The 23,927-nt window shown below is 26.3% G+C and overlaps 1 protein-coding gene across 3 annotated transcripts; it reads left to right on the top strand.

The window, feature by feature from the left end:
* The first annotated feature begins 3,713 nt into the window (after nt 1-3,713).
* LOC132924026 (catenin delta-2) lies at nt 3,714-22,719 on the top strand. 3 transcript variants are annotated; one of them, XM_060988082.1, is made up of 18 exons: nt 3,714-4,657; nt 7,488-7,539; nt 8,276-8,341; nt 14,762-14,918; nt 15,003-15,150; nt 15,556-15,822; nt 15,905-16,024; nt 16,121-16,174; nt 16,251-16,470; nt 16,538-16,691; nt 16,753-16,892; nt 16,962-17,200; nt 17,275-17,408; nt 17,470-17,722; nt 17,787-17,925; nt 18,074-18,440; nt 19,775-19,867; nt 20,967-22,719. In XM_060988082.1, the coding sequence occupies exons 2-18, from the start codon at nt 7,511-7,513 to the stop codon at nt 21,138-21,140; spliced, it is 2,754 nt and encodes a 917-aa protein (XP_060844065.1). In that variant the 5' UTR covers nt 3,714-4,657; nt 7,488-7,510; the 3' UTR covers nt 21,141-22,719. The 3 variants fall into 3 exon arrangements, with proteins under 3 accessions (XP_060844065.1, XP_060844064.1, XP_060844066.1); XM_060988081.1 differs by having other exon boundaries at nt 17,272-17,408; XM_060988083.1 differs by lacking the exon at nt 8,276-8,341 and having other exon boundaries at nt 3,722-4,657; nt 17,272-17,408.
* The last annotated feature ends 1,208 nt before the right edge of the window (nt 22,720-23,927 follow it).

Raw genomic sequence — 23,927 nt, 5'->3', positions numbered from 1 at the left:
AATATGTTAAATTAAATTAATAATTTACTATTTGATAGACTTAGGCACGTATCAGAAGGTCTACAAGATCTGGACTCCATGAATTTTTTCAAATATTAAAATAAAAGGTTTTGTATATTAATCATGTAAAAAAATTAAAACTATATTCAAAATGATTTAGATCATTAGATCCCCCTAAAATAAAATCCTGGCTGTCGATAGACATAGACTCATCGTTCAAAATTGATAGTGTATAATGTATGTAGTAGATATATTACATAGCACAGACTGAATACGAATACTGAATACCTATTATATAAATTTCACTCATAAAAATATTATAATAATATAATAACTAATAAGCAGTATATGTGTATAAAGTAGGTACATATTTTAGATATATCCTACATAATATGGGTATATTTCAAACACTAAATAGGAATATCTGAAAATGTTGGCGAAAATTATAAATTTAATACTTCATAATTAGTTTAATAAGCACCTATTACAAATGTGTTCATGGAATTGTTATTTCTTATTTTAACATTTTAATACTAAAAATTGTATTTTTAATTTAACTATTAATGATAACACCAACTCCTATGTATATAGTGTGCATTTTTGATATGTTTGTTATTTATTTTTGTTGTAATAATAATAAATAATAATTATGAGAAACCGAGAACTGAATAATTAAACAGTTAGTAATTCTTGGACAAGTTTTAAAAATATATATTAATATTAAATTATTGTAATATTATATATATGTATAATAAAATATGAGATATTAATAATATTATAAATCTATATATTTTCATAATTAATATTTAATTCATTACAATGTCGTACCTAATAGATACAACTGGCATCAGTAGTTGGGGCATCAGAATTCCAATGAGATCCTCTGGAGAAGTTCTCATTGGCGTAACACGATTAATCAGTATAGATCATATAGTTACTTCATCATATGAAATGTAATGGTTAAGTTGTAACCACTACTGATGCAATTGTACGACTCGTCGGCAGAGTTCTTATGCGACAATATTCCAAACGTTATCACTAGATTTGTATTTTAGTCATAACCATTTTGATGGCCATAATAGGCTAACAGAAGATGGCCAGTAATTCAGGTGAATTGGTGAGACATCCAAGTTGTATCGGCGATTGATGTAAGGAGGGCTACGACTAAAGTTCCGAAATTGACGCTGACACTTGGCGGTCGACGACTGTCGATATACAATCGTCAAGCCAACGCTATCTGTCGGCATCAATAACCAACGCATCTTTCAGAATTATTCTAAACGGCGAGTAAATGCTACCTTGGCGCGCTCTAGTGCTCATTGTCTGCCATGAATTAGTTTCATAAATTATTATTTTAAAGTACGTGATACGTGAATAGTTGTTTTCAAACGAAAAACGTATCGATTCCAAAATATTCGAATCAAACTCTTAATCGTGCCATCGTAGTGAAATCTTTACATTTTAGTGAGACAATTAAACATGAAGTCATTACATTTATCTGTTCACTTTAGTACTTAACATTATATATATATGTATATATTTTTGTTTACTTAATATTCACGAAATAATAGTGGGCGATAGTTGACACTTGGATGGATTAATTGTGTACTACTCATGGGCAACGACTCTGTGATTGGTGAATTTTTATTATAACATATAATATCTTATCAAATTCTACATTGAAAAATTATTTTCGCATATCTGCTCATTACACCGTGGATCGTGGATACATTGATTTATTATCACTGTCTTACTGACTGACGTAGAGCATCAATAGGCTACAATTACGCAATTTACAGTATTTGTAGAACCATTGGTTAATATTTGTGTTGTTACTTTTGAATTTTGATACTATCGTGAATTGAGTATTAATTTTTTAAAATCAATAAAAACTAAAAGGTCATAACATTTGATGTATTTTAAAATATTTATATTTTTAAGTGAGATATTGTTAGATTAGCTTCTGATCGGAATGATGAATGTAGGTATTGATTTGTAGGTGTTTTTATTAAATTTATTTTTGTGTCTGTCATTAGTCATTACATTACCTTTTGGCGAAGTAAAAATGTTTTAATGTTTATCTTTTAGCATGATTTCTAGTAGCTAATTGGATCTAGTTAATACATTGGAAAAAAATTAAAATCTAGAAAATTATGATTTTCAAAAGAACATAGTTCTGTATTATACTATTAAATACGTCCCTGCATATTACCTTGATAAATTTTTTAATATTAATTATTAACTATAACAAAATAGAAATAATTATATAAATGTTAGGTATAGTGTTTATACGCAGACATACAATTATTAGGTTAACTATAGCTAAAATTAATTATAATACAATTATGGGAATTATAAATTATAATATATATAATTTTCTATCGTAAATAAATTATATATTTAATTTGTTATTTCCGCTTTACTTATACACATATATTAAAGTATTCATGACTGATGAGTGATGACTAATAAATAATAATTTTATTAATATTACATTTATATTTGATTAATTTAATTACAATTTTATACATAGGAATTAGTCATAGATTAATACGAGATTTTCTCAAAGAATAGATAAATAAATCACAGAAAATAACTATAATAATTTGTACATGACTATATATATATATAATACTTAAGTATTAATGTATTATAATATATTAATAATTAATATGAACTATTGTTTTATTTTTCGAATTTCGAGTGATAAAATATAAAAATATCATTATTCTTATTTTAAATTAAATCATACTATTTATACTTCTAATCGCCGTTTTTAAATCTTTCACTGCAGTATATTTTGACAATTACATATTATTATTTATGAGTTTTGACGTTTTGTTTAATTTCGTTTTTAACATACAATAACGATCAAACATCGTAATACAGTATAACGCATATCACTAATGGTAATAATGCAATTAGACATTTTCCTGAAAGGGTTCATAATATTATAAATATAATTGTTTAATTTATTTGTACGTATAATTTCTTAATAAGAGTAATGACAACATTTTTTCTTTTTCCACGAAATGCATGTGAATACAATTTTAAAATATACATATAGATATAACTATCTCCGATCATAATTATGTAGAACTATTCAAACGTACATAATACAGAATGTAAATATTAAACGAAAAAAAATCATACATTTTCGTAATGTAACTGTTATGAAATCATAAAAATGTTTTTATTGTCTTTAGCTATTTTAAAATATAAGCCCTTTCACCCATCTCGCAATAATTGTTCCCAATTTCCGCCTAAGCCATCCCGCGGTCCCGCACATTTAGTTGGCTGCGTATTATATTATGTCACAATTCATAATAATATTAATGTTGTTTTAATATACATAGCCTGATCTATTGTATTAACAATAATAGATTATTTTATTTAAGTTACTATTTTTTATATTCCGAATCGTGTAGGTATACTGTTAATGTGTGTGCCGCCAAAGAGGTCGACGTGCGGGCGGCGACCTCTCAACCCCATGCTTTATTTACACATGACTTGCTGGGCGCCGCGAAAATAACTCCGCGTCGCCACCGCCCCTCAGACAACGTCCGTGTGCGTGTGCGCTACTGCTGGGCGTGAGCGCGTGCGCACATCGCCCGCGAGAACCGTACGGCGGCGGCTATTTTGTTATTTACGATTTGTTGTTTACATTTCGCGCGTTCATAGAGTCTCTGGCGGGACTGTTATCGCCGAAAACGAATTTGGAATTTTGAAAAGCAAAATAAAGTAAAGTAGTACAGTCCTGAGAACAGTGAGAACCGTATCCGTTGCGGTCACTTTACATTAGAATATATTCGTACGACGCCGCTGCGCTTACGGCGATGTAAGTTGCAAGAAAAAGTATCACGCTAGTCGTTGACAACAATATTATTATAATACACAATACACCTCTGACCCGAGACCACTATACGGTGATAACCCCGTTTTGTTGTTGTTCCCGACTCGCTCTCGCTCGGCTATTCTCGCTCACTCACTCTCGCTCTTCCCCTCTCCGCTTCCCGATCGCAAACACACACAAACGCGCGTACACATATACACACACGTACACACACACAAACACACACACACACGCACCTATGCGCGGACAGACTCGCGCACGCGCACGCGACGGCGCACACGTACGCGACGATGACTGATGACGTATAACGGAGACGACTGCTTTCCTATGATAATACGATATTGTTTTTAAACGCACACGCACGCACACGTAAAACGCATAATTGTACACGAATTTTTTTTTTTTATTTCTCTCCTCTCTTAACCCCTAACGTGTCACACCGTTCGTCACCCGGTTATCGGGCGTCCCCACATCGGCCGATAGCGCGACCGCGATGCGTATGACCCGTCGTCGTCCGTCCGTCGCCGCCGCCGCCGCCGCTGCCGTCGTCGCCGTCGCTTTTGCCGTCGCCGTCGTCGTCGCCGCTGCCGCTACCGTCGTCGTAGTAGTGTAATCTAACGACTACGGGGAAGAAGCTTCGCGCGCCGACACCGCCTCAACTGACGTCGCCACCGCCGCCACACTCCCGGAAACTCCGCCGTCTTCCGATGTGTCGCCATCTCCGGTCCGCACCGTGGAACTGATGAAAACGATGATCCGTTCCCGTTGAAAACTTCGTCGAACTTCACCTACTGTTGCTAAAAGGTACGCGTACGCTGTACACAGTCGTCCACTTTTGACTCGTTTCCTCGACGATCTGTTGCCCGTTCTAGGCGTAGCCCGCCGACAACAGTGGGCGTCGTGTTTGCACTGCCCTCGCGACATCGCCGTCGTATTAATCCGTCCATTGTTTCGCGGTGTAAATCCTGTCCCCGTGTCTGGCAATCCTTCGGTTGTCGTGTTTTGCCTCCACCGATAACCCCATTGCGCAGGCCGCAGAGCTCGACTTCCAACACTGTACTGTTTTATCTGTGTTCGTTTCACATCACACACTCGCCCTGGTTCTATTACTGCGTATGTATTTTTCTATTTTTAGATCACTTGCTCGACAATAGTCCGCAACGACATCGACTACCCTAGACATTTTTGATTTCCGTTCATTTTTACAACCGACCGTCATGAGAATGTGATCGTATGTTCTTAGACCAAATGGTTCTCTTAGAATCTTAGATATTTATGATTCAGGTATACTACTTGTGTTCCTGGTTTATTCTCGGGTTTATTGTATTACAAATCCATAAGCACAATCTTACTGAGATCAGCTAGGTTTTATTTTTTCCATGATAGGTAACTGTTTATTTTTATAAATATAAAATTTAGTATTATTTCGTTTTGAATTATTTGCATTCACTTAGCTCCTTTTAATGAATAAAAGGTAATTTAGGTAGTTGTTATAAGTTCGATCAGACTTCAACTTACGGGAAATACTTAGTGTGAGGGCAACCTGTCCAGGCAAGCGATTGCTGACCAGGCCCTCAGCAAATTAGTTCCAAGCTCTGTCTTGATGTTTCAAAAATATTTGTATAAAAATTATAATTCATAACTTAAATCGATCTTCTTTCCTCCCTTGATTAAAAATTATAAATCGATTTTTAAAACAATTGGAAATATAATGTAGGTTTAGCCACATAGGCAGGTACGAAAAAGGTGTTACTGTATTAATATAAGCTGAATAGATACATTATAAATAGTACACATTTAATTGCTTAAAATAAGTGAATATCCATACTAGGTACCTAACTATAAACCGGTAAAAATTAATTTATCCCAACTTAGTCTTTAGAACTAGATAAGACATTTTGAAGGCTAAAAAATACAATATTAATTATTTTTGGATTATGTGTTGAAATTTATGTAGTAGTGTACTGTATTTTACAACTGAATTTGTTTAGATAAGTCAATATTTGTTATGAGTCCAGAATCCATTGTAGATTTTGATTTTTAATGAGATTTTTAAAGAATTATTATCAAAATATTGTTACATTGTAATTTAAATAGGTACATTTAACATTTTAAATAGAATAAAATTTCCAGAATTCAGTTTTCTTTATATATATATATGTTTTGTTAGTGTGTATATCTTAACTAAATATTTTATAGACTTTTCATAGTTTGTTTTGATGATAAAATGTATAAATCAGATTAAAGATTGAGACTTAGAACAAGCAATTAATATTGATATTCAACTATAAATAATTTAATTTTGCTAAGCCCTTATCTTTACCGATGAATGCTTATAGCTCTAGACTTTTTTATTTTTAAACAGACCAAATAAAATATAGTCGAGTCAATTTAATAATCGATAAACAATGTATATTAAATTTAGTACTTTCCTACCTGTAAATTGGTATTGTAGATCAGCAGTGTACTCGTAAATTTGTTTATAATTTCATGCACTACTACATAACTGCTGTAATTTATATTGTTACCTATACATTACGTATCAGAATTATAATATCAGTAAAATTATAATGCTTGGTATAACAAATAAAAATGAGAATGTAAATATCCAGATAAATATTTAATAATCCATTAACTTCAAACATAGATATCTAGTTTAAACTGTTGAACAATCAAGTCTATTAGTTGATAATTGATATTAGACATTGTTACTCTTCAGAATTCTGTCTGTATCTGTCTATATACTTCCTTTTATGATTTTTTTATGGTCAAAATTATAAAATAAATAATATTTAGCAAAATAGGTAAGTAGGAATTTTAAATAGTAGTTTATTTTGTTATTTTATTTACTTTTATTATCTAGATGAATATTCTAGACAACTAATGTACTTTCAAATTGCAGTAGATATTATTATTTAATTTTATGTTAATAGAAATATATCCATTAATATTAATTGATTCAATGTTGTAATAATGAAGCATATTTTATTAGAAAAGTCATCTAATCTTGATTAAAATTTATTAATTTATTACTTACTTTTATTTTTGTTAAAGTACCTAGGTATTTTTTATTAGTTTTATTAGGTATTTTCCGTGATCTATCTTGAATTGTTGTGGTCGAAACAATCTTAATTAATCGTTTATTACCCATGTTTACATAAACAATTTTATATCTGGAATTATGGTAAAGAATGTGCTATGTGGACTAATAAATAAGGACTGTTGAGTCATTAAAAAAAAATTAGTTCATTGGTTTAATATGGTCACCAATTATTGTTCAGTATAACACCTACATAAAAGTAAAATATGTTTAAAATGAAATGTTATTAAGTAGGTACCTAAATCAATTGTATTTCATATCTACTTATCTAAAGAATGTATATAATTAATTGTAGGTAATATTATATTTAGTATTATATCTATATTGTATTTGTAGAATTCTAAAATATAAACTAATGGGTTTATACTTTAAAATTTTTATAAAACTATTATAATGAATTAATATCATTAAAATATTAGACAATTTGGTAGCAAATATCTAAAATGTTATTTAATCATTAGTTTTAAAGATTCTCATCTATTATATATATTTCATTATTTAATAACTATGGTTTTTTTTTATATGTGTTTTCAGGCGTTTAAAGTGTCTAATTATCAATGAGTAATCAGCTGGTCGACTCATGTTTGTAAGTATATTTTAATGGAAATAGTTATTCTTTTAGCTATAATTTATTTTAAGTTCTATTTTGATTAAAAATGTATAACGTAATTCATGTAAGATAATATTAAAAGGATTATCTTATTAATATATTTTATTTTACTATATGATATTTATTAATATAGCTTTATTACTAGCATACACACATTATATTACATGTTATATTTAATGTATAATATATTATTACCTACTTTAACCTACTATATTATACATTATTTAAATATTTATCATTAAGACTCTAAGTATAATGTAAGTTTTAATTCATGGTTTATGTAGGTATGCTTCAAATTCAAACTTAAAATATTAATTACTTATTTTGTTTGTGATTGTAGAAGTGTAAAAATATTTCGATGAATACCTATTTTAAAATGTTTATTTTAACAATAACAATTAGCTTTACCAAATAAAATTGCATTTATCTAATATAAATATATAATAAATTAATATTTTATATGAATATGAACTATTTATTTATTCTATCCAGTGAGAGAATGTGCTGATTCTGCTCATTTTCATTCAGCACTTTGCCTTGAACCAGTGTCAATGGCTGTGTGTCGCTCAGAGGTGCATAGAAAAACCAATTTTTGTCGTGCAGTAGTGCATTCTCTCATTTGGCAAAGCATAAATAAATTAAACGCAATAATGTTGAATTGGCTTGTGTAAATATAATAAACACATTTGTTTAAAATTTGCTTGGGTGACAGGTTGGTGAACAGAAGGGTGGAGAAGCTTCAAGAGCAAAGCTTCACTTGCACTGAGATTACACAGAGGTATATTTTTTCTTAAAAAAAAATTGCTATAATTTCATGTCAATTTTTTAATTATTACTTTTTTGGCTTCTATATACATGCTTTGTTTAGACATTTCATATGATTGTTTTTTTTTATTTAGTCTTAAATATTGGCATCACTATGTATTATTAGTTTTTTTCCTTTATTTTATTTTAATACATAGTAGATAATAAATTTATTATTCAGTATTGTTAATAATTTATGATGGATAAAATTGAAAAAAGATACATTGTTTAAAGTTGTATGAATTATAAATATAAAATGTGCATGATATTTTACTAAAGAGCCATTTATCTAACCTTATTGTATTTATACATTTATTAATACTTGTTTTAAGACTGTTATTGTTATGCAGTAGCTTGCTTTTATTTTAAATCAAGTAATAATAATTATAGGATAATACAATTATCTTATTTTATAATTGGTTTAAAAAGAATTATGCCAATGTCAAATATTTGCTTTAAGTAGATAGGTATAGACAAAAATATAGGTTTTCACTTTTAATGAAATGTTTTGTTGAGTATTTGGTAAATAGTCAATAATATTATATATATATATATATATATATATATATTTTAAAGGAAACTGATTAAAACAAACAATAATTAAACAGATTAAAATTAAAATAACTGTTTGAGTAATTTAATATTTAAAATACAATTAGTTGTAATTAATAGTTATATTGTTATTGAATACAACAATTCATATTTTAATTTAATTAAATGTACCTAGTTATACATTTAATGTGGATAATAATAATGTTGATAATTTCAAAAAATATATAATGTATTATTATCATTGGCTATACAATATAAATACTACCAATTTATAGAATTTAATTATCTATAATATAATTACCTAATTTTGTATATTTTTTTTTTGTATGATAATATACCATCACGATTCACGGATGTTAAGCTCATGACTATTGTGATTACTAACTTACTACCTGCATACATTAAAAAACATGACATATCAGTCGAAATCATATATGCCAATTACTAACGCCAATTATATTTCGATATTTACCGTTTTTAAGGAATTCAATATAGGGAATTTTCAAATATATTGTGGCGTGTTTGTGTGCCGTGTGAATGTGTACACAATTAGTAATAAACTAATAAGTAATAATTAGTGTTACTGACTATAATATTATAGTGTAAAAGAAATAGCGAATTGCTTCACACGTGCACGTACATGTCAACAATGTGCCATACTCCCGTTGTGCAGTATCATTGTATCTATCGAATGATTCTAATGTATGATATGAAGCAGCCGTACTATTGTTATTTGTCAAAAAATATTTACCAGGAAGGTAATATGTTTTTGTTGAAAACATTAAGATATGCCCTATAAAGATGAAATACGAAGTTAACTGTAAATATTTGTTAAAGTGCTTTTTAAATTAAAATATCAAAATACGTACGAAAAATAGCCATATTGAGATTTATGAAAACTCGTATCAGTTTATCATCAATTTATTCCGTTTTTTCAAAAATAGTTTTTCTGTTGTAACATTTTATACTAAGTGTTAACTGTTAATTGACAATTTTAAGTCTTAATAGTTAATAGTTATATTTCCTGAACGGACTTGTATATACAATATTATGATACACTTGAGTGATGATGTACCAATTGGTATTTCCGGCATACGGGTTTTTACATTCATAATCAAACTTTAGATTGCAAACCGACTGTTTTTAAATGTATCTATTTCCGCTTAAACGTGCCCATCTCTATGGGCTTAATGAGTATTATGAAAATAAATTAGAATTTCTCACGTGTATTATTTTAAACGACTCCATGTTTTTATTAATTTCAATATCAAAATTATCTACATCTTATTTAAGAATTCGTGTATAAATTCACGAATATTGTACAATGAATTACATTAATTAAAAATAAAACAATAAATACAACTGGAAATGTCGTCGTTCTTAAGTAAACATAATGAGAAATTCTAATTTATTTCCAGAATCCTTATCGCTTACATGCGTGGGAGTGGTACATACGTGTGACTGTGAGTCACTCACTAATGATCGTTTACTACGCACACAACGCTAGCATGTACGCACACACATACTTCAGATATTGCCTATGCAAACCTTGCGGTGGATATTTTAAAACTACGCTTTGATAGGAATATTTTTAACACGTCTTCCTCAGTTTCGTAAATCAATAGCGTAGCCATGATTTTTTTTCGGGGAGGGCTGATCAATTTTTGTAAAGTACAATATAAAATTTTTGTAGTGATTTTCATAGACCATTAAAAATTAAAATAATTTTAAATTTTCTTGATATTTTGTGATGGGAGGGGGGCTGCAACTTTCTCAGCCTTCCCCCTGGCTACGCCACTGTCGTAAATACAATTAAATATTGAAATTTACAAGAATATAGAAGAATAAAACAAAGAATTTAGTCGTTATTATATTGTTTAACAATTAGGTATTATTTATTACTTTGTTTATTACGAGTAGTTATTAGTTTATTACTAATTGATAAATATGTAAGTACGCAATTGTAGCGTTATCTTTTCTATCTCCTTGACACTTGTCTTAGTGATGAAATTTCTTTATTATTGAATGTGCTATCTTATAGATATAGAATGTTTTAGAATACTTTTATCTATCCATATATAATATATAATATAAATCCTTTATTCATAACTTAATTCTTAATTCTAATTACTAATTAATATGTAAATAAATATCTATAAATATGTATATTATATTTATATGTTATTATAATGTACACTTGTATTGAGATGTTAAAGTTGAGTTAGATGATGCACTCTTAGTCCAGCATTCTCTTGCCTAGTACCCCGTGGCCATTATTAAAATTTAAAACTACTTCCTATATTTCTTTATTATCATAATAATATTTCTAATATAGCTTTTGCATATTTCTACATATATTTACATACATTCAAACTGTTACATTGGTATTACGTTCCTTTTAAATCTGTATCTCAGATTAAGTGGGATGAATGTGCGGTGGTAATGTAAATATTATAGTTGATATATTGGCTATATCATCTACTCCGTTTAAAGAAAGCTAACAGTGGCATTCAACTTTTTTATAACATAAAACCTTTTATCTACACACTTAACAGCTTACATTTCAACATTCATTTAACAATGTATTTACATATTTAAATCTAATATATAAATAATTTAGTTATAACTAATCACCTACCATTTTAAAAGAGGTAGAGTAACTGTCTAATACTCTAATCTGTTAATAGGGTAGACTGCTACTGTTTACAGTAATCTAACCTTCCCCGAGGAAAACATTCTTAAATCTAATTTCGCCAATTAAATTAGGTATTTTAATTGATTTTTTAATCTAATATATTATCTCAGTATTACTTTGTCACTCCATGCTTACATATATTTTTAATAAATATCTACATTTTTTTTTTTTTTGAATATTTGTAAACAATTCATATTTAATTTGTTTATTTTTCCTTATTTTCTGTAAATGGTTTTCTTTTTTTTTACATTTAATCAATATTTTCAAATCAAATAAGACTAAGAGTTATGATATGTATAGATTCAGGTAATAGATTAATTGCATTTATTTTAGATTATTTTAGATTCTATAATTAATGGTAATAGCTACCAGGGTCCTGATAACTAAGTTATATATATATATATTTTTCATTTGAATTCATAGATATTATATTAGTCTATAGTTCTGTCATGTATTGTCATGTAGACCGTATTATAAGAAAATATGATTACCATTATTTTTTAGAAAAACAAATATACATTTATTTTATAAAATTGAAATAATGTACAGGAATTACAATAGTCCCATTATACACATTATTGTTTAAAATTATAATATTTTCAGTAAACATACCTATAAAGAGGTAATAATTTTAATTATCATTTACATAGATGATAAATCTAAAGTAGTTTATTTTTTTTGATAGTTTTTCAAATATCCAATGATATCCAATGGTGAAAATAAATATTTTAAAACTAATTTTATTAAATTTTTTTTATGCACCTTGTTTATTCTACTAAATATGTCATCATATATGTATATTTTTTAAAACGACCAGCCTCTTTATTTTATTTAATAATATATCTTTTAAAATATTACAACTTTAAAATAATAATATCAATAAAAGCATGACATTTTCTAGATAATATTTTTACCTTTAAATTTTATGATAGGTAAATTTACTCTAATATTAAAGCTCACATCACAATATGTTTTCTGCTGAACGCAAATGTGCTATGATGTACGTTAGTAAGACAGAGACAACAGTTAACACATACGAGAATAACGTGCTTTTAATAATAAGTTTTGATAATATTTTATTAGTTATGAGTTAATGACTTACTACTTAAAAATGATTATAACTTGCTTAAAAATTAAAATATTGTAAAAACCAGGATACATACATAGATAAAAATAAGTGTTATGACTTTTAAATTTTAAATTGGTCAATTCAGTCTAATAATAAAGCTTAAGAAAATTGGTTTTATTAAGCAACAATTTTCTATGTTATATTTGTTAAACTGAGATAATACAGTGGTTGTTATTTATTTTTATGAATTTCAACAAAATTAATTTTTAATAGGCTTATATATTTTTTTTACTAAATATGTATCTTATGTTGTGAATCAACATTATCAAATAAATTTGTTACACTATATTTACATAAAAAATGATTTTTATGAGTATATACTACTAAATATAAACCATGTTTTACCACAAAAATGCATTCATTGAGTATAATCATTATTATTATTATTATTATTATTATATAAGGTTAAGTGTAATTACAAAAAAAAAAAAATTTTGGGAGATACCTATCAATAATTTATTTTTAACTTAAGATTATATTATATTCATGGTTTTTCATGTTTAGGTAATAAATTATAAATAAATTATAAGCAATGTGGAATTTTTTTTAATTTTATAGATAAGAATTTAATGTTAGGTATTTACATGTAGATCAGTGTGTTCCAACAAGTTGTAAAAATTTCTATTTTAGTGCTTCAAATTTAAATGCAAAAATTAATGTCATTATAAATCTGTTAAGTTTCTAAGGGGAGCTGTGTTATTTTTTTTTTCAATTTTTATCCCTTTTTTCATATTTATCAATTGTAATTTGAGTTTAATCTCTTTTATATTTTGAGTTTGATGTGTTTTTTATTCACTAAAATCATATACATAAAACATGTCTGTGACTACACTATTTGTAGATTAGTTGGTACAATTTAAAGTAAATCTATGTATATAATATGATCATATATGTGTGTTTAATGTATTTAAAAATTGTTGAACATGCATGCACTTTTACATTAAATATAATCAAAATTTATATTAAATACGCAAACTCATTTAAAAAAATTAAAATTATAAATAATAATAAAAATATATTTTTAATAAATAAATGTTTCAAGATTCAATTTTGGCTATTATTATTTTTTTTATTATTTTAATGCCAGATTGCATGAATGTTCATTAAATATTTAATGAATCAATAGCATGCTATTAAATAAATAAAAAGTTATTCATCTACTAAACATTTATTAAATGTTTAATAGCGTTATTGAGTCATTAAATTATAGGTTACCAGTTAATTAAAATAATGGTCCGATTTTGGCTTATTGAATTTAGTTTTAAGCTTGTTATCAGTTTGTGCTTTTACCTATTCAATTTAAAAAAGTTGAAAAGTTGCTATAATTTTTCTTATACTTAGCTTAAACTTTAGCATAGACTTTGGTATCATGTACCTATATAATTTATTTATTTTTATTTAACTGTTTGTTCTACCTAAAAAGTTCAGTAAGAATATTTAATAGTTCTATAAAACTCTTCATTAAATAAATTTAAAGAATGATTTTATGCAACTCTGCATTAGTATTGTTTATTGATCTATACTAAATAATAATAATTAAATTCAATATATAATAATTTGTATTAGTAATTTTATTAATTGAAGAGTGATAACTGATAAGTGTTATTGGTAACAACAATTTAAAAATATTTCGTCTTATATACAATTAAAATTAAATAACTGCATTTGCAAAAGATGAACTTTCAAACCAGGAAGCTCATCATAATTTCTAAACTGTATAAAATGAACTTTTTATTTTTTAATTATAATATAGAGAGAAACAGTGTGAGAATTATATCTCTCCTGTGCAAAATAAAAGAAGAAGATTTTAAGACAATTTGTATTATATTGCACTTATTGCACTTGCATTATGAAAAAAATGTTTACTACTATTTCCTTCCATGTAACAAAAAAAATAAAACCATCCAAATGCACAGTTATGAATTTAATTATATTATTACTATAGTAGTTATTATTAGTAAAATTTAATAGGTGATTGTAAAACATAGATTGCTATATTTTTCCAATTATATTTTTAGAGCTCAGTCAGACCTTTCTCAAAATAATTCATATCCAAATGATATCACATATTCAAACAACGGCCTTCAAGAAAATCATTCATCTAATTCATCTGCTCAATGTAGTGAAAAACCTGTATTAGTATCCCAAACAAAGAAACATCAAACAACACAACAAGTAAACATTATTTTATTTTTATGATTAAATGAAACTATTATTTAAAATTAATGCTAAATTTTAAAATTATTTTTTTAATTTTAGGTCACAACTGTAACAAAAGTTGTTCGAGAAGTTCATCATATGATTCCTAATGGTCATTCATTAGATTACATCCCATATACATTAGGAGTGTCATCTTCGTCAACTTCATCAACTCAACCAAATAATCCCGCTCATATGTCAGAATCTGGTTTGTACATATTCTATTCTTTATGGTATTATACATATTTATAGTATGTCTTTTTATTTAATTTTGAAATATTTTTGAATTCATTATTTAAATTAAACTATACTAACTTTTTTAATTATAAATATTAAAAATATTATTAAAATAAATCTAGAAATAATAAAACAGTTCAATTATAAATGGATGTAATAGATGGATCTGTGAACAGTCAACCTTCTCTAAGTTTATTTAAATATTAAATTAAAACATCTCCTTTAAAAAATGTTGGCTGCGTCCTTGTAATTATTACTTCTTAGCAATTTTAAATTTAAATAATTAAAAGTTCTGTAAATTGCTAAAATTGCTAAAATTAATAAATATTTATATGTTTAATTAACAATTATTGTTTATATATTTTGTTTTGTTTAGGACATTATAATAATGACTACCAGAATTACAATCCAGGTTGTCAGGATTATGACCATTATGTTGGCGTACATCCTGGACTTTCGTATTACAGTTCCAACAATATACCTGGCCAGCAAGGTGCTAAAATAGATGGAAATGCTTACCATGTATACGACACAGGATCATCCCCTAACCAACTGGGGCATGAATATAATGAAACGATACCCACACCACCAAGTCCTAGTGCATGCAGTGAATCTCCTCCACCACAACAGCTCATGGCTCAAGGTAATTACAATTTTATGTATATATATATTTTAAAATAGTTATGTTTAAAATAAATAAATGTGGTTTAAAATCTTATTTTTAGAATACATGAGAAAAGGATTACCATATCCTCCTTCTGGCTATGAAGAACTTGATGCTACCCAATTGCATCCAAATCATGACCATTATCATCGAATAACACCGTCACCAGGTGATTGTTATGGTTAGTACTAATTTCTTATCATATGCAGTAAATAATTAAATATGATATTATGGATGTTTCATAAAAAAATTATAATTTAAACTTTTATTTATATAGATCAAATGAGTGGATCATGGAATATGGATGAATGTGGAGATCAAATGGCTCAAGGTATATTTTAATTTAAGAGTTACTATAATACTTATGTTTGTTTTATTTTTTCATATTAATTTTTATTTTTTTTTAGGTCTTAGATGGAGGGATCCTAATTTGCCCGAAGTTATAACATTCTTGGCTAACCCAAATAATTTAATTAAAGCAAATGCTGCTGCTTATTTACAACATTTATGTTATATGGATGATCCAAATAAACAAAAAACTAGAACATTAGGTGGAATACAGGCTTTGGCAAAGCTCTTAAATCATGATTGTCCAGATGTTTACAGAAATGCGTGTGGAGCCCTTAGGTATATATTTAATCATTTATTTTGTTTAAATTGAAATCCAACAGAGTACAACTATTTTCTTTTTTAGAAATTTATCATATGGAAGACAAAATGATGAAAACAAACGAGCCATTAAAGATGCTGGTGGAATACCATTACTAATCAATTTATTACATAAATCTGCCGATGCAGAAGTTAAAGAACTTGTTACAGGGGTTTTATGGAATTTATCATCATGCGAAGTATGTACAATAACAATTAGTTATATTTTTATACTTATTTTATATTTGTTTATTATTTAAGGATTTAAAAAAATCAATCATTGATGATGGCCTTTCAACTATTGTGAACCACATTTTACTACCTCATTCAGGGTGGAGTCCTACTGCTTGTAGTGATATCTGTTGGTCTACTGTATTTAGAAATACTTCTGGTGTATTAAGGTAAAAAATGATTATAAATTTTTAAATGCAATAGTTAAAAATATGTTAAATACAAATTCTTGTATTTAGGAATATAAGTTCAGCTGGTGAATATGCACGAAAAAAGTTACGTGAATGTGAACATTTAATTGATTCACTTCTCTATGTCATTTCAACTGCTATTGAAAAGTCAAATATTGGAAATAAAAGTGTTGAAAATTGTGTATGCATATTACGCAACTTATCATATAGGTGTCAAGAAGTTGAAGATCCAAATTATGATAAACATCCTTTACCAACTCAAAGTAGAGTTGGTCCTCAGCCAAAAGGTAAGCTAAAAAATATTCATTACATTTTTAATACATTATATTTAATATTTATATTACCTTTTCTGTTCCAGCAGAAAATTTGGGTTGCTTTGGAGCTAGTAAAAAGAAAAAAGATATCCAAGTGGTTTCACCCAAAGAAAACCCTAGTAGTCGTATAATTCCTAGATCAGAACCAGCTAAAGGAATGGAACTTTTATGGCAACCAGAAGTATGAATATTTGCATTATTACTTTGTTTAAAGTCTAATAATTTTTCAACATTTATTTTAGGTGGTCCAATCATACCTAGCGCTGCTACAGAGCTGTTCAAATCCAGAAACTCTTGAAGCTGCTGCAGGTGCAATTCAAAATTTAGCTGCATGTTATTGGCAGCCTAGTATAGAAATTAGAGCTGCAGTTCGGAAAGAAAAAGGTCTTCCTATTCTTGTTGAGCTCTTACGAATGGAAGTGGATCGTGTAGTATGTGCTGTTGCCACGGCTTTAAGAAATTTGGCTATTGATCAAAGAAATAAAGAACTTATTGGTTTGTTTTAATTGTTTTGAAATATTATATTTTATTAGTGAATATGTTTGAATTTTATTTTTAGGCAAGTATGCTATGAGGGACTTGGTACAAAAATTACCATCAGGGAATGCTCAGCACGATCAAGGAACCTCAGATGATACTATAGCAGCAGTTTTAGCTACACTGAATGAAGTCATTAAGAAAAATGCTGAATTTGCTAGGTATTTAATACTGTGAATTGAATATTATGACTTGTGTTTTATAATCATATTTATAAGGTTTTGTATAGTATTAATATATTTGCATTATGAATAATATGTGCTGTATTTAATTTAAAATTTAATTTTTATATTTATTTATATTGTGTAGGTCTTTATTGGATTCAAGTGGAGTAGAAAGGCTAATGAATATAATCAGACAGCGTCAGAAGTATACATCTAGAGTTTTGAAATTTGCCAGCCAAGTTTTGTTTGCTATGTGGCAGCATCAAGAGTTGAGAGATGCATATAAAAAACATGGTTGGAGAGAACAAGACTTTGTTACAAAAACTATTGCAGCCAGAAATGCAGCGGGTGGAGTGAACTCACCAAATAATGCAAACAGTACACTTAATCGCCCTATGGCGAGTCAAGGTGGGACTCGGTATGAAGATCGAACAATTCAAAGACAAAATCCAAATGTTTCACAGATGAATCATTCACTATCAAACTCTAATACAAATTCTACTTACCAGGCTGTAAGTTAAATGATATCATATTGTGAATATAAAGAGTCATTCAAATAGTTATATAATTGGTGAGGATTGTATACAACCTAGCCACTTGTGTAACAAATATTGTGGATGACCTTAATATTTTTTTTAATTAGTATACCTACTATGTTTTTTTAAGTAAATTATAAATTTTACTATTTGAATATTAAAGTATTGTATATTTTAAAGTTACTTAAAGGTAATTTTATCGATAGTAATTTTTTTAAATTTTAATAGTAAAAGAATTTTTCATAAAAATTATACTTGATATGCGATGGTCTTTGTATGATGATTTTATTCGTACACCTATGTTGTGACGATTTCAGTTAACTGGTCTATATTAAATTTATTAAATTTATTATTACATATTATGTATGTAATGTTAAATAATGATAAATTTAATATAATGGTGGTAATATTCAGTGAATATTGTAAATCTTACTTCACAATTCCTATGATAAGATGTTAATGTTAGTAACTAAAAATGTAAGACAACTAGTTGTAAAATTTATATTATTTTGCTGTATTTAAATAAGTATTATTTATTTTAATTTTTTAATTGTCGAGAGAAATTGTTTTTACAAAATCTAATAATAATAAAAATAAATTTCATGTTAATTTTGTTTAAATAATAATTTTTATACTATGAATAATTTTATGCAATTTTATTTCATTACTATTGTTTTAACTATTTATTAGGTTGTATTTCAAAGGACACTACTTATGCATTTGTTGTTTTTTTTCGTTTATCTTACATATTAATTATTATATTCTACATTTTTTGTATAGTTATGTTATTTTTAACATAAAGTAAATTTACCTATTATAAAACTAAAAGATAAACATTAAAAGAAAAACATTTTCTATGCACTCTTGTCAGTTTTTTTTAATGATATCGTAATTTAAATTGAGATGTAGGTAGATATAAATAAAAAATAAAATATTAAACCTTGTTATGTTTTATAATGGGATAATTTTATTAATAACATTATTATAAATGTAGAATATAAACTTAGTGTGTGTTAGACTGAGACAATGAATGCATTTATAGTGTGCTTTTATCATTTTGTTTATCTGGGTAAAAAAATAAAAAAATTCATTAAACATTTCTATTTCATTAAACACATTTATAATATTCACCTTTAAATATATCATTAATAATCTATATATAATTCTTTTCTCATTTATAATAAATTATAGTATGTATACACTAACTTGTTAGTTATATTATAAAATAAACATATTTCATAATAATTGAATAAAAATGTCTTATTTTTTTGGTTAGTTCTTTATTTCATTTATACGCTTGATATTTTCAGAATGAAGATATTCCATTAGCTGATATGCCATATCCCGAAGTGTCTAATCATACTCCTCCAGCTGGTGGAGTATTAATATATCCTCCTGGACATGTGAGTAGATGAAATGTTGGTAATTTATTGGTATTGTTTTCATATTTTATATGTATTGATCATAGTTACACGAGTATTTTTATAGTTGGACTTTTTTTATTTTACTTACCTTATTACTGCACATATTATTAATAAATATAAATTAAATATATTGCACTAATTAATAAAAGTAATTGACAAGATTTTATAAATATACCAACATGCTTAATTAAATCAAGCTAATAAAAATTAAAACTCACGATTGTATTTAATAATTTAATAATATTTATTAACTCATCTTTATATTACAATTTGTTTTCAACTATAAATATATTCTGCTATGATTATTGAATTTTTTGAATTTTTTAAGTATCCAAAAAGTGAAATATTCCACAATCATTTATTTATGGTGGTTCTTTTTAGTTTTATTATAGTAAACTAGATGGTTAGTAAATATATATTTACTATTATGATTCATTTTAGGTCTAATTGATTGTTTAAATTAATAATTAGTGAAATTTGAACATTGAAGATTTAATTATTTAGTCAGGTGTATTTTTTTCAATAGATTAGCATAGGTAATAAGATGATACCATAGGTATTAAAGAGGTAAGGTTTCCTATCTTGTAATATATTTTAGTACATAATATTTTTAAAGTTATATTGAATTAGGTTTAATATTTTATTAAGGCACTAGCTTTTCTAGAAACATTTTTTATACAAGTTGAGACTTGTATTTTAATATACAATTTCTTTTTCAAAATTTAAAATATTATTAATTATATCTTGTTTTCTGTATGAACTTATTTGTTTATTGTATTACATAATATGTAACTATATAAAAAAAGCAAAATTAATGTTAATCAAGAGTAGATAAATTAATTGTTTGTTTGTTAATATTTTTTTTATAAAATTATTATTTATAAATATGTGAAAAGAATTTGGTTTACTATTTTGAAATCTTAATTTGACATATTCTCAATTTAGGTCTTATGTATAGTATTAAACTATATTGTATAATATTATAAATATAAATACTGATTGATGAATGCCAATAATGTCATAGAATATTTAAATATTACAATAAATAATATTTTTTAATTTTAATGTTTGTTTTCAGCCATTGAGACCAGGTGAACCACTTTATGCTCAAGTTAACCGCGAGAAAAAGAAGAATAAACAATATGACCCATCGTGTTCAATGGGTGAAATGTGGAATTATAATGAACAAGCGCAACCAAAAGTATCATCTGTTGATGTCTCCACTGCTCAAGGTGGTGATTCATGGGTATAATAACTATTTGGCTGACTTTATACACATTTTTTTTTTAGAATCTTAAATATACAATGTAAGTATTTGTTTTTATGACGAGGTGATATTATTATTATTTCCGCATTTGTGACACAAAACCATTTTTATATTTAATTAGTTAATAAGGACGTGTTAGTTTTTAATAATTTATAAAATGTAAATTTTAACATACATATTTATCCATTATATACACACATAACACATTTATAATTTATTATTTTATGTACAACTAAATGCACACAATATTTGGAGATAATGTTAATGTGCCAATAATATGATAATGATAATTTTAGACTTAGTGTTATATCAGTTTTTACTTGAATATTATTAAGTGGGGCTCACATATCTTTTCTTACATACTGATTTGTACTCATGTTATTATTACAATAACTAACTTTATTTCTTCAAATAATGAAATTAAACTGATAAAAAAAAGGTTTAGATTTGGAGAGTTATGTAGTAGAAGTACATTGTGTTAATATTGGAATATATATGTAATAAAAGAAATGTTAACTTTGCTTAAAGTAAGTCAATTTGAAACCATTATGTGCAATGATTGTTTGTATTTATCATTTGTTTAAAAAACTAAGGCAACATAGTTACTCAAAGTAACTATATACATATATATATATATATATATATAAACATATATATTTACCTTTTTTGGGAGATTTTATATCTACTAAGTACTTGGTAATAAATGATCCACTCGTTTGGAATTTTTGATAAAAAAATATATATATATATACATAATATAGTTTTTGTATGAGAACTTAATTTGATCCATTCATTAGCAGATTGAGTTCAAAAATTTGTTCAGGTTGTTATAATATGACAGATGGTAAAGGGCGAAACAATTAAACCAAAGTAAAAATGGTAGTAGATATAAAATGTCCTAAAAAATAATTGTAAAAACAATGTAAAATTAAAATGTTTATTCTATAATAATCTGTTTAAAAATCGAAAAGTTTTTTTTCGTTTTGTTAGAAGAAAAAGAATAAATGGCAACCAAATAGTTGTAAGTGCTTTTATGTTCCTGACTTTAATATTTTTGTTATACGTACTTATTGTGGAAATTTTTTACATACATACATTTATATATTATTATATAACATATTATTAAAATAAATTTAAGATACTTATACAATATTCCCCATAAAAATTCCAGTTGGTTACACTCATATTTATGTACCCTAATTAGTCAATATAACTCTTGTCAAATCATTGGATAACTATTATTGATGAGTTTGTATATTCTCATTGGCTTCATTACTATATTATAAGATATATTTTGAATGTTTTGGTGTCTCTTTTGGTTTATAACTTTACCAGTAAAATACAATTTAATTTATATTTATGTTTTTTTGAAATACTTAAATAAAATTTAAACCTTTTTTTTTATGACAATATTATTAGTTTTCAGACGTAGAAAAATATTTAAAAAGGCCAAAGTGTCATATCTATGTTAATTATTATTATTAGGAATAATATTCTATATAAATATTAAATATACATAATATGTCAAACAAAATCAATAAAGTAGTCTGTATAGTGTCTGCAATCTGGGTTTTTTTTATTTTACAAACCTCTTGAACGAATAGTAAAACCTTTCATAGTTAATAAAAATACAATATCTATGATTAAATGTTTGATAATGGATGGATTTGACTTATTACACACTAAGTCAATATTAGTTACTGGTGGTAATTGGATTATTCATACAATTTTAGTTAATTGTATTTGTATTATACCAGTTTTTCAATATGAATATGTTTTAGGCCTACATCATATAATATAACATAGCATCATGTAATATTCTTATTATTTTGTTTTTACCCTATAATAAATAAATAAACATAAGGCTTATCCTATACGCAGTATCCACATGAGCCATAATTAAGTAATAATACTTATTTAAATAATTTAATGAATTTGATACAATTGTTATTGAGAACATATTCATCTTTATGCTTTTTTACAAAATGCATCCTAATGTATTTATCAACCTACTGTCTTTATATTTTATAACTTTTAGTAACTTGAAATAGTAACAAACATAAACAATTGAAGAAATTTTGAAAAATTGTAAATAGGACACTTCATTTTTTTTTGGAAATTTTACAAGTACTTTGACTGTCATAGCACATAATACAATGTAGGATGTAGAATCTACATTGTAGATGAATAATTTCCTCCCAAAAACATTCATTAAATTATTCTAAAACCAATCTTAAATAAATATCAGTTTCTTCAAATATGCAAATCATTTTTACTATTTTACACAAAAACTAAATGTTTATAGTAAAGAAAAGGAGGAGAGAAACTAGGTTATTTCTCTGGTTTACAGTAGTTGTCAAGTTGACATTGATTAAGTCACTATAATATATTTGTTAAATTATTTCAAATAAAAAAACAATTTTGAGCAATGTGGTCAATCAGCTTCTTTTACTAAGTATTTTTTATGAGACCAAAAATAATAATAGGTATACAATATATATTAATATATTTTAATATTAGTAATACAGTTGGTTGAATAAATTGTTGGCAAACAAATTAAATTTATTATGTTATTAACTTTTGAATCGATACTGATTTACCATACACGGTGTAAATAGGTTCTTGGACTGTGGTATTTAATATTAGTAATATTACTATACAAATAATCAAAATATTTTGAAAATGTGATTGTGTTTAAAATATTTAATCATATCATATTATTAATATGTGTAAAAGTTTTAAATTCCCATGAAAAATATTTTTAAATTAGGT

The sequence above is a fragment of the Rhopalosiphum padi genome, chromosome 3, assembly GCF_020882245.1.
Source record: "Rhopalosiphum padi isolate XX-2018 chromosome 3, ASM2088224v1, whole genome shotgun sequence".
Lineage (NCBI taxonomy): Eukaryota > Metazoa > Arthropoda > Insecta > Hemiptera > Aphididae > Rhopalosiphum > Rhopalosiphum padi.
This window is presented reverse-complemented; position numbering and strand designations above follow the sequence as displayed.